This window comes from Crocuta crocuta, unplaced genomic scaffold (assembly GCF_008692635.1).
Source record: "Crocuta crocuta isolate KB4526 unplaced genomic scaffold, BGI_CrCroc_1.0 scaffold291, whole genome shotgun sequence".
In the NCBI taxonomy this organism is placed as follows: Eukaryota; Metazoa; Chordata; class Mammalia; order Carnivora; family Hyaenidae; genus Crocuta; species Crocuta crocuta.
Genome location: NW_027527977.1, coordinates 1,336,778 through 1,349,518, shown reverse-complemented (window position 1 = coordinate 1,349,518; position 12,741 = coordinate 1,336,778). Strand labels below are relative to the sequence as shown.

The 12,741-nt window shown below is 38.8% G+C and overlaps 1 protein-coding gene across 1 annotated transcript in view; it reads right to left on the bottom strand.

The window, feature by feature from the left end:
* Positions 1–5,389: 5,389 nt before the first annotated feature.
* The window catches only part of TFAP2D (transcription factor AP-2 delta), a 58,607-nt gene continuing 51,255 nt past the window's right edge, over positions 5,390–12,741 (bottom strand). The window contains exon 8 of the mRNA XM_077752861.1: positions 5,390–5,785. Coding sequence (XP_077608987.1) covers positions 5,566–5,785 — 220 coding nt within the window. The 3' untranslated portion in view covers positions 5,390–5,565. The remainder of the gene's footprint in view (positions 5,786–12,741) is intronic.

Here is a 12,741-nt window from a genome sequence, read left to right as displayed (position 1 = left end):
TTGAAACTTACATCAGACTTTTGTAATGACTCACACATACACCTTTACTTATTTTTACTCTTTTCTGCCTCTCATGGGGATTATTACTTCACATTTTCCTAAGTGTCTTGTTCTTTATGAATTCTCTGTGATACAGATGGGAAGTAGCTGAAGTATCGTTTTTAAGTGTAGTAGGTATGAATGTCTGCCACTTCAGATATATGAGAAATGTCACTTTTTTTTCTGTAGTGCAACATAATTTCTATATGCAAGACTTCATTTTAAATGTGGCAGTAATTTGATCTTAGTCCATTTAGGGTCTTCTTGGGTTGCATCTACGTCCTGTATTTGAGTGAGGAGGGCTTATGTAGAACCATGTTGGTCTGGGTCTTCACCTATTTTTTTTAAATGTCTCTTTATTTTAGAGAGAGAGAGAGGGATAGAGAGTGAGCTGGGGAGAGGCAGAGAGAGTGGGAGACAGAATCCCAAGCAGTCTCTGCATTGTCAGTGCAGAGCCCAATGCAGGGCCTGAACCCATGAACTCTGAGATCATTACCAGAGCCAAAACCAAAGTCAGACACTTAATCGACTGAGCCACCCGGGCACACCTGGATCTTTGTCTGTCAGTGCTTCGTCTACTGGCATCTGCAGAGAAGCCCACTCTTCTGTTTTGGGTGATAGTCTGCAAGCTATCTTGCTCATAATCCTCTGCCAGCTGGCTTCTAACTTAACTCTGACAATGGGAGATACAGGTAGAAATTCAAAGGAAGGAGGAGGTGAAAAGGTTGCTGCTGTAACCCTCCAAGGTCCAGGAACTGCTGCTGCTTTGTTGTCTGCTTGCACCCATATTATCCTGATACCTCAGGTGCCATGTTGAAGACAAACTCCTTGGGAGAAACCCTGTGAGGCTGCGAGCCATTTGCCTAGACACACCAAGTAGACAGCTCTTGTGTTTCTGCACTCTGCTGGGACCTCTTCCTTCCTGGGCTTTCCTCTGGGATGGGGACACAGTTGCCTCTGCCCCCAGCCTCATCCTCAGGGACAGAGCCCTTTCTCTGAGAGATCAGCAATAGCTGCGTTTTCCTTTTTCTCCCATTCTTTCCCTAACATAGGGACTATTTTCTGGTCTCCAGTGTGTGCGTGTGTGTGTGTGCGCGCGCGCACGCGTGTGTGTGTAGGGAAGAAAGGGGTCCTGACTGATACACTTTTAAACCTCAATTCCTCCTTAGGGCCTGAGATTTTAAAACTGAAAAACTTGTACAGAAGTTCAACTCTTCTGTTGCCTGCATTCCATTGGGTCACATTCTTGCCTTGAGGCAGTACAGACAAAATGTTAGCTGCCCGAAACGGGAGGAGGAAGGTGGAGATAACCAGAACTATGAGGTGCATCTGTTGATTTTCAAAATAGCATCCTGCCCCAAATGTTTTGAATTCACCCAGAAACGTAACATCCCTCGTTGCCTGATCAATATTCTGTTTCCCTGATCATAACTCCCTTCCCCCACCCTCTATACCCTCCTCTCCAGTTCCCTGGAAGGTGCTGTGGTTTCTGCTGGGGAAACTTGTGTACATTTTCACCATGATAGTTACCATATTCTAAAGGCTGGAGTCTTCACAGGAGACTGTGAGAAACTTGCAAAAAAAAAAAAAAAACGTTCCATTCTACTGTGTATTTTCAGCCCCTAGGACAGAGCCTGACATATAGAAAGGGTCCAATAAACTGAAGAGAGACTGGTATCCAGATTTTAAAAATTGCTTGTCCAAGCTAAGTATTAAAGACACTAGCTAACACTCACATAGCACTAACTATGCCCCTATTTGCTCTTAACAGATTAGATGCATTAGGTCTTTGGTGCTGATAGTTATTATGAGAGTAGGTACCTATTAGTATCATCATTTTACAGATGGGGAAACGGAAGCACAGAGAGGTTCAACAGCTTGTCCAAGGTCACACAGTAGCCAGTGGAAAAAGCCATGATTTGAACCAGGTAATTTGACTTTAGAGTCTAAACTCTTAGTCACTACGCCATGTCACCTGTCACATATTGACTTGGATTCTGTAAGGACATGGCATGCTCCTTGTGTAAAGGATTCTGATACATTTTAAAAATTGCATTGCTCTAAAATGCTTCCAATGAGGCAATAAAGGAAGAAAATACAGGACAATGGGATTTTACTATTTTACTTGTCATTAACAAGGTGGTTTATTGACACATTTATCTTAAAAGCAGCAGGTGACAGAAGGTCAAATTCTTAGCACTGTCACAGTAGGGTTGGGGGCTCCTGGGTATACTAAAGGGTCATGTTCTATCCTAGACGTTGAAAAGAATATGCCCTCAAAGAAGGAAAAGGAAAAGGGAACTGCGAAGCCAGAAAGAATGATCCCTATTTTAAAAACATATGCAAAGAAGAGAGCAGGGGAATGGACTAGAAACCATCCAGTGCCGATCTTTCCAGAGGAGAAAAATAGAGTAATTCAGAGTTTCATTTATCTTTCTAGAACCATCAAACTTAAGTCTAATGGTAAGTCTAATGAAATAGCCACGGAGGTGGCATTTACATTGGTTATTGAAACAGCCTTAGACATTTCTTTTCATAGGAATTTGTCTTTATATTTCACAAGTTTAAATATAAAAATTTTTACATTTATTATTATTAATTATGGGTAAGTATGAGAGATTTGGACAATTTTTCTGGGCAAGTAATAGTTAATCTGAAAAACTTTTTCATTGCTTTATTACTCATTATAACACTGAAAATCAAATAGATTTCTGTGAACTACCTTCACTATAAACTATGATACCAATTATAACTTCACTTTTGTTAAAATTCTGATACCTACCTAGTTTTCATTATTGTTCTATATTAAACATATCTACTTGAAACTAATGTGATACAGTGGAAATGTGATCTTATTCAAATAAAAATACTCATTTCTAAATTACCATGGAAGAAGCAAGTCAGATTGAAGCACTCAGTATTGGGGAAAAAATAAAATCTAAATCAGAAGTAATAGGTCCTTTGGCCCATTTTGGACAAAGAACACACACACATTCATTTACTCATTTATTTAAAAAGTGTTGAGTACCTATTATATACAAGGCAAAAGTTGGTATGTTAACAATGTCTATTTGAATATGATAATAAATGATTCTAAACATGACCAGTCCATCAATTCATTTATGGCCTAATGGCTGGTTAAGTTAAACGATGGATGCTGTCCATTTAAGGCTCTTAACACACCCAGAATCCTGGTAAATTATATGCACTGTAGTTTTTTATAGTTATACTTTTGTTTTCAAGGCTAACAAATAACAACACCCCATTTAGGTGTTAAGAACCCCAGCTAGTCATAACTATGGGTGGGGAAGGTGGTACTATAAGCCAGATCTAATTTTTCATCTGGTTATTGGTGAACATTTGACATGGTATATAACTACATTAAGTATCTAGCAGATATGCATATCAAAATGCCATATTAAATACATATATAACTGTTCATAATAAAAGGAATAAAAGAAAGTTAATGTGGAAATTTCATTAAGGAAATATTAGGAGCCTGTATTATCTGTATATAGCCTTCCTACTACTTATTAAACTGAAATATTCATTTTTGTTTCATGTGTATATTTTACAATATGGGAAATTTCATGTAAAATGGAATCATTTATTTTGTGATGAAATTTGGAACTGCAGAAGAATTCCTGCTTTATTCTATTTTATTTCAAAAAGCTTTTAATCCATGAGTAATGGCAAAATTTAAAAAATGGGCCTAGGTAAACACATGAAATCACAATTCATTACTGTTACATTTATTTTAAGCTCTTCTACGATATAACTATAAAACCCCTTTATTATAGAATTCCTTAGTAGTGTCTTCTGTTAATTGAATTTAGTCTAGAAAATTTAGATTTTCATTGATTGTTTCTTCTTTTCTGTACAAGATTGAAGATAAAGGTCAAGTAGTTTTAAGAATTATTGTTAGGTAAAAATATCTTGTGTGCTCTCTACATGAAAAATCTTGAGCAACTAATTTCCTCTCGATTAAAAATAATACTAATATTCCCCATGGGCTTATAATATGACAGAGACTTTTTGAAAGTAATTGAAATGTGTTAAGAAGAGAACAATATTTTCATGCTAACCTTAGTATCAGGAGTCCATATATTATTAAAATATTTTTTTTCATAGACAATGACCTACATCTTAATTTGCTTAGAAGTTTGAAAATTGTTAACAATAGAAAGGGCAGCACAGTGTGGTACGAATCAGCTTTCTTGACACGTTCAGGTTTAAATGGACCAAATTTTCGTTCAATTAGCCCCTGGCCTTTGCAGCCAGGAACCTCATTTTCAGAGTCTTAACTAAAGGACAAGGAAGGTACAAGAACAAGCTATAAAAAAGGAAGCATCTTAAAAGCAAAAGTCTTCTCTGATCATTCTGGTTTTGTTTTCTTTATTGAACACAGACCCGAATGCTTCTGTGCCTCTAAAGGTTTAGAACACAGCCATCAGGCATGTAGAAGAAGCACAAAGGTAGAAAAAGAACGGCTCATATTTTAACCATACAATCATTGGCCACCACCGCTTAAGGGGGCCTCCACTAGTCCCCTGGGTTCTTCTCTTGTCTCTGAGGGGCAAGGATTCCTGGAAACATCACTTTTCCTATTTCCACGCTTTTCCAGGCAACACAATACCACTGATTCCCTTCAGGAGCCCAAGAGTGGCAAAGCTACCATTTCCTGTAGCCATCCTGCCCCGAGCCACTAAGTGCAGTCTGCTTCCTTGAACTGTTAGGCTGGGGATGCAAAGAAAAGAAGAGTTCATTTCTTATCTCTTCAATATTATGCTGTCTCTTCTTAGTTATGGAGTGGGGGTAGATCTTAGGGTGGGGTGGGAATGGTCATACATAAAAAGGGCAGAGTTTTCTGGAATTTTGAAATACCACCAAGGCACTGGTAGTTAAGTGGGCTTAGCCAAACTATAAGTGAAGTGGGGTGACCAACATTTTAGAATTGCTGTCAATTCCCAGTACAAAGATTCATGACTGCCCTTTTCAGTTCCCAAAGCATTTATTGATGGATTGATTGCCAGACTGGTCTATTTAATGGAAAGAGGCACTCTTCTGTTACCAGGGAATTAAGTGAAGAAAGACCGGAGCTGTAAGCACTGGTGGTGGATTCCAGTTGGTCATGCTTTCTAATCCCTAACTACATAGTTGGATAAGAAAGTGCATCAGTTAGATGTGAAAAAGCATGTGCTGCCTCTCCAGAGTCCAGAAGTGCTTAAAAACTGTGATGTATATAATCCGGAACAATAAATTACGTGCACAAAAAGAGTTTATCATAACATAAAATTAAAAAGTGACAATTTCATCACACGGTTACACTGCTGTTTTCCTTTTTTTTTCTTTTTTTGGGGGGTTTTGTCCTTTTTGTTTCATTTTTCATTTCCATTTTTGTTTTTTATGGAGGGTTGGGAGAGGGTAGAGATTTGGTCCACTGAAGATTAATCACCCTCAATGATATATATATTAGAAAAAATATCAGCAGCAAGACTCTCTAGAAATAGATTCTGTTTGATGCAGCTAGTCTGTCTTTTCTGTTTTGCCCTCTTTCACAGCAGCCTCTGAAGTTTTCCGCAGGGGAGCTTTCTCCGAGTTGGCATGTCCTTGGCCAGAATCCGCCGCTCCGCCATTTTTGTGGGTAGTGTGTTTTTCCAAGTAGTTCAGCATTTCACTGAGGACTGTTTGGAAGGTGCTGAGGGCTGCACATATTGCTGGAGTCCCAAAGCCATGAGTGATCAAACTGCAAATAAGAAGAGGTAGGGAAAAAGAAATGAACAACTTACAGCATGATATAGAACAGCCACTTAATCCAGAACATTCAATTAAACAGCCATTTATTGTGTTCTTATATAGTGTCAACCATTATGAAAGGTAGAACACAAGTAAATGTATTTCTTTTGACCATAAGAAATTCAAGGTGCGTTTAGAAGGTTTATCATCGATAGACTTGTCATTAATGATTAGCAAGTCTAGGTATTTAACACATGATTTAGCTCTGATTCTCCATCTCATTACGAAACCAAAAATGGAGTCCCCGGGTGGCTCAGTTGGCTAAGTGTCCGATTCCTGATTTCATCTCATGTTGATCTCATGGTTTGTGAGTTCCAGCCCATGACTGGCTCCATGCTGACAGCATGAAGTCTGCTTGGGATTCTCTCTCTTGCTGCCCCTTTGCCACTCTCTCTCTCTCAAGAGTAAATAAATAAAGATTTTTAAAAAAAAACCTAAAAACTCTTCAGACTTCATTTATTCAGGAGATAGGACTAGTCAGTGCTTAGACAACCATGCACACCAGAATTTGAAATATAAGACATCATCATAGTTCAAGTATCTGCATATCTTTGCTATAGTATCTTGCATTGCTAGTAGGAAAACTGACTTCAGCTCTATTTCTCAGTGAGATAACTGGAAGGGAATGCATATACTTTAAGATCTGTCAGGGAGTCTGGACAATAAATGGAATTGATTGGAGTGGTGGAAAAATTAATCATGGCTGCGTCCACAAAAATAACTGAGTGAAGCCATCCATTAACGTCTAAATGTTTGGCTCTGGTTACAAATTGCCTCTATTCTCATGCTTTATTCCTGTTTAGAGCTCTTTGTACCACTGGATGAATTTTATTTGCCTCTATAGTGCCACGTTCTCTTGGTGGTAACTGCCCTCTTTATCTATGGCAGAGTATGCAGAATTTAGTTTCACTAGGTTATTTTATTTTATTTTATTTTATTTTTTAAATGTTTTATTTATTTTTAGGAGAGAGAGAGAGAGAGACAGCGTGAGCAGGGGAGGGTCAGAGAGAGAGGGAGTCACAGACTGAAACAGGCTCCAGGCTCTGAACTGGCAGTCAGCACAGAGCCCGACGCGGGGCTCGAACCCACGAACCGTAGTTTCACTAGGTTAAATATTAAAGTTAATAGCCAATATTTGAGCTCTGAATCTATGCCAGGTGATTCATTCTGTATCACCTTATATAATCCTGGAAACAATACTAAAATGAGGTATTATTATTTCCATTTTACTGATGAAGTAATTCCCAGAGAAGTTAAGTAATTTGCCAGAGAAATCTACCATTCTGGATTACCTCTTGTTCTTATGTTCTTCTCATGCTGTGGGTATGTTTTACTGTTTGTTGTTTTTGTTCTTGTTTTTTGAGAAATCACATTCTATAGGTAGTTTTAGCTTAGTTTCTCAAACTTTGAGTTCAAACATCTGCATATATTTGCTATAGTATCTTGCATTGCTGACTGGGAAAACCAACTTCAGCTCCATTTCTCAATGAGACAATGGGAAGGGAATCCATATGCTTTAATATTTACCAGGGAGTCTGAGAGATATTATCAGACTTGTAGGCCTGGAAGATGATAATTCTTCTTACTCACTTTTCTGTCTAAGATCAAGGTTTTTAAAACTCAAGAACAAAGTGGATAGGCCTATGTAAATATGGAGAAAAGTTGTCACCATGATGAACGGTTTTTAAGATGGTCTCCTTTCTTGGCTGATGGCCTTTCTTGCTTCTATAATATGCAACAGATCATTGGCAGGATTCGTTGTCATCTTTGTCCTGCACTGAGAACCACGTGTGCCAAGCCTTCACACGGGCTCTGACTTTAGGCACTTTGTGATCTGGAGGAAGTTATTTAGCTTTGTAAGACGACAACAGTCTGACTAGGAAATCTGCAAGATTCTTTCCAACCCTAAGCTTCAGGTCACAGGTACTAAAGCTTAGGGTGCTCTTCTTTAATCCCAGGATACGGACAGAAGACTATGGAAATTGAAAGACCATTGAGCTCAGTAGAGGAGCCTAAAATTGCTTGTGGAATTTTCAACATGAGAAACAGAATGACTTGTGTTGTACACCCGGAACTAATATAACATGGTATGTTAATGAGGCTTTAATAAAGAAGTAAACCAAACTTAAAGAAAAGTAACTGTTTGAAATATTATCTTTCAACATGGAAAATTGTATGTAAATTGTGTTCATTTCCTTCATTTAACATTACCTGCGCATCAAAAAACATACAGGGAAGACTGCATAGGATAATAAGTACAAAACATAGCTTCTATTCCAGCAGCTTTCAGTGAGGCTTATAAATCCAAATATTTTAAGTAATGTAATGTTGTATTAGAATAGCACACACAAAAAAGTGTGAAATCGCAGGATGATTAAAAGAAATTTCTGAATTTACTTTTATTTAAAAATAAAAGTAAAAACAGAAAGGATAAGGCTGACTTTCAGCCCTAGACAGAAAATAAACTAAGGTTATCTGTTCGTCAAATCTCTGCAGTCAAATCGCCAAAATCTTTTTCACCAGAGATCAATTTTTGCCTTTGGAAAAGAACATTTTTCAGCCACAGACTTAATATTAAAGTTATACTTGGCATTTGCATACATTTTCATCAGATTAATCTCAGAGAGCATTTCATAAGCAAATATTACTACCTGGGTTACCCAGTTGCCATGATGGTTTGAAGTAGGTAGTCAAAATTTAAAAGTTCTTCTAAATTCAGATTCATCAAAAAGTTTCTCCTCCCGAACAAGACAAGTGAAAGAGACAATCAGCGCTATGCTCAATGTGTCATCTTCATGCCACATTTTAAACATTTTTGCTGGAAGTGGCAGATGATACAAACACAGCATCAGATTTCATACCATATTTGCATTTCTCAGGCCTCCTTTCTCCGCCCTTCGTGATCATGTGTTCTAGTTCTTTATTTTTGATAGGCTTATCTCAGGCTCCAATCTTTTCTATCCCCAAACCTGTGATGGCCATTCCTACTTGGGCACCTTTATTTGCCCTCCTTCTTCTCCTCAGCTGATCCAAAGTCCATCCTCCCATCAAAGCTCCTTGGATGATATTGAAAAACATGTGATAGTCTCCTGGTCTTTTGATTAAGAAATAGAAGATTTGTTTATTCCAAAGGATAGACAATTGCCAAAGTTATAAGAGGATATAAGGAGAATTTTGAGAAGAAGGGAGTAACATACTCCCAAAATTTTAGAACTAGAGCCTGGAAAGACCATGGGAAGACAACAGACAGGGTGAGGGTAAGATGTCCATCACCAAAGTGAGGAGGAGGGCTGGGAGCCATATTGGTGACCTCAGAGCCCAAGTGGTAATCAAAGTACACTAGACCTTTTTTTAAGCTTATTTCTTTATTTTGAGAGAGAGAAAGATAGAGAAAAAGGAGAGAGAGGGAGGGAAAGCACACGAGTGGGGAAGGGGCAGAGAGAGAGGGAGACAGAGAGAATCCCAAGCAGGATCCGCACTGAGCGGGACATGGGGCTTCATCCCAAGACTGGGAGATCATTACATGAGCTGAAATCCAGAGTCGGACACTTAACCAACTGAGCCATCCAGGCACCCCAACGTACACTAGATCTTAATGTAATGTCAAATAAGATGTTATCTGTATCTCTAAAAATTTGTGGTTTGAGCTCTTACTATAAATTGGTAATCAAAAGTTATAGTCTAATCTTAAAAAAAAAATACGAAGACTTGTCAAAATAAAAAAAACCCGCAAACAAACAGCAACAAAAAACAAACAAGGCTGAGATGGGACACTACTATCATCAACCTGTACTCTTTCTGACACTGCCCACTGTCAGCAGAGTGGGTCCTAGTGACCCCCTGAGGCAGCAGCCCCAGCGGAGAGAAGGGGGTGGGTACCTCAGTGGCTGGAATGATCAACTTCACAGAAGACTAATGTTTCCCTGATTTCATGTGGGAGTCTCTAAAGCTCAGGGTGGTAGGGTGTAGTTTAAAGTTCTGTTCCAAGAATGAGGAAGAGGAACACTGCCAAAAAAGGCCCAAGGTTTGGAGGGGACACAGTGCTATGTCAGCATAAGAAAGATTAAATGGTAAGTAAGGTACTTTGCTTTCTTTTCAAAGAGTTTAATCTTTAAAACTGGCAATGATATAAGGAATGGAGGCCCCCCTTTTGAGACCTGGAGTTGTTAGGTAATCTTTGAAAATTCCTGAAAGATTGTAGACGAGGTGTGAAATGGAACAGAGTAACCTGCCTTAATAATCAAAGCAAGGGCTGGGACACCTGGGTGGCACAGTCCATTAGCCTCGGACTCTTTATCTCGGCTCAGGTCATGATTGCATGGTTCCTGAGTTTGGGCCCCACATCGGGCATCAGTGCTGATGGTGCAGAGCCTTCTTGGGATTCTGTCTCTCTTTCTCTCTGACCCTCCCCTGCTGAAACTCTCTCAAAATAAATAAATAAGCCTAAAAATAATTTTTAAAAAATAATCAAAGCAAGGGAAAAAAAATAGAATTCAGAAGTTCTACCTTACTAGATTACATTTAACTCCTCCTTTAACAAGTTTCTTGTAATGAGACATTTAAAAAATCAGGTACATTGAGGGGCGCCTGGGTGGCTCAGTCGGTTAAGCATCTGACTTCGGCTGAGGTCATGATCTCACTGCTCATGGGTTCAAGCCCTGCATGGCACTCTGTGCTGTCAGCTCAGAGCCTGGAGCCTGATTCTGATTCTGTGTCTCCCTCTCTCTCTGCCCCTTTCCAGCTCGGTCTCTGTTTCTTTCTCTCTCTCAAAACTGAAACAAACATTAAAAATATCTTTTAAAAAATCAGGTACATTGAGGTTAAATTTACATAGGATAATATTATCCTTTTCAGGTATACAGTCTGTTGAATTTTGATGAACTCGTACAGTTGTGTAACTACTACAATTACCCAAAATGTTTTCTCATGTTCCTTTTCAGTCAATATCCCCCTCTTCCCCTCCATCTCCTGGGAATCAGTGTTCTAATTTCCATCCCTATAGGTTTTACTTTTCCCCAACTGTCATATAAACCAAAGAATAAAGTCTATAGACTGTTATACTAGCTCTTTTCACTTTGCATAATAATTTTGAGATTTATCCAAAATGAATGTGTGTTTATCAATAGATTATTTTTTTGTTGCTGGTTAAGTATTCCATTGAATGGGTTTATCACACTTTGTTCACACGATGGATTCTTATTACAATTCTGTAGTATTAATATTTTAAAAAGGGAAATGACCACAGAAGTGCTGCATGAGTTCAGTAGAGAGCCCAATAAAATAACTGTCTTTTTTAAAAGATGTTTTAAAATTGTCGAGTAATCTCAACCCACAGGGGCTTGAATTCACAACCCTGAGATTAAGAGGTACCTGCTCCACTGGCTGAGCCAGCCAGATGCCCCAATAACTGTATATATATATATTTTTTATTTTAAATTTTTTTTTGTAGTTTATTCATTTTGAGACAGAGAGAGACATAGCGTGAGTGGGGGAGGGGCAGAGAGAGAGGGAGACACAGACTGAAACAGGCTCCAGGCTCTGAGCTGTCAGCCTACAGCCTGATGCGGGGCTCGACCCGGGGCTCGAACCCACGATCTGTGAGATCTGACCTGAGCCGAAGCCGGACGCTTAACCGACTGAGCCACCCAGGCACCCCATAACTGTATATTTTTAAAAATAAAAGTGTTATTAAAGGACTAATCATGCACTTTACTATAGAATTTTAGCAAAGCATGACAAAATCTCCCCCAAATAAGGAAAGGGGCAAGTGAGCCAGGTGAAGGCAACTTAGATAGACTCACAGCTGGTTGGATATTGATGCCCAAAGTGTAGACTGAGGGCATTTGTCAACCTTGAAGGATGTTTTCAGTCAAGTTCTGCAAGATGCTCCCATTCATCGCCCTCTGCTTGCCATGTTAATTGACAATGTGATTGAAGGCATCATAGATTTAAGTGCTGGCATTAAAACAGAGGAAAATTCCTACATTGGGTAATGGAACCAAAATTTTAAAATACCTAAATGTGGTAAAAAGTGTAGGGGGTGGGCCAAAATTAATGGTGTGAAATTTAGGGGAGATTAAAGGAAACATATCCACTTGCAGTATACTGACAGAGAGATATGCCCCAAGAGCAATTCTTAGAAAAAGGCTCACTAAATCAGTAAGTCTAAATTAAAATGCAAGGCTCAGAATTTGAGGTTTGGATCACAGCTAGTCAGGTTTGCAAGCTATATTTACCTTCAACTATCCCCCCGCCCCCTCTGTCAACTAGATAGATTTCAGCTCATTGATTTCATTTTCCTATTACTAATTTCACACTGAAGAGCAGGAAGGTTCTGACAACTGACTGTGAGCAATACAATTACCTGCTGAGAAAATCCAGACTGGTATAGTTTATGGCACCTGACATTAGAGAAAATGTAACTTCTATTTAAGAGTCATTTTCTTAATTTTATTCATGGTTTTAAAAAATCCTATTCTGCGAGATCCCCCCAATTAACATGCTCAAGAGCATCTTTCTGCAACATAAACTATCTTTTCAAATTGGCTCAGCTCAGGAAGATAGTAACTATGCTGGATCCAAAAGGTAATGTTCTACTTTGGACATTCCCCCGAGCATTAGGGTATGTTCACATTTCAGCGATTGGAGGGATACCACAGGGTAGAATCGCCCTTTCTAGGGAGGGAGTATGTCTGTGTGTGCGTGTGTACCTGTGGACTTATACTGCTTTTGGTCTTTTTATTAGGTGTCATCCTAATCTCTTCTTGGCCAATGGGCTTGATTTGAATAAGCTCCACTGATGATAGACTTTAACTTTTTAAGGGAAAAATGTATTGCAACCATTCAAACTCTATTCTCTTTAAGTAGGGTTAAAAATGAAGAAATTGAGACAGAAATGCAAGAGGC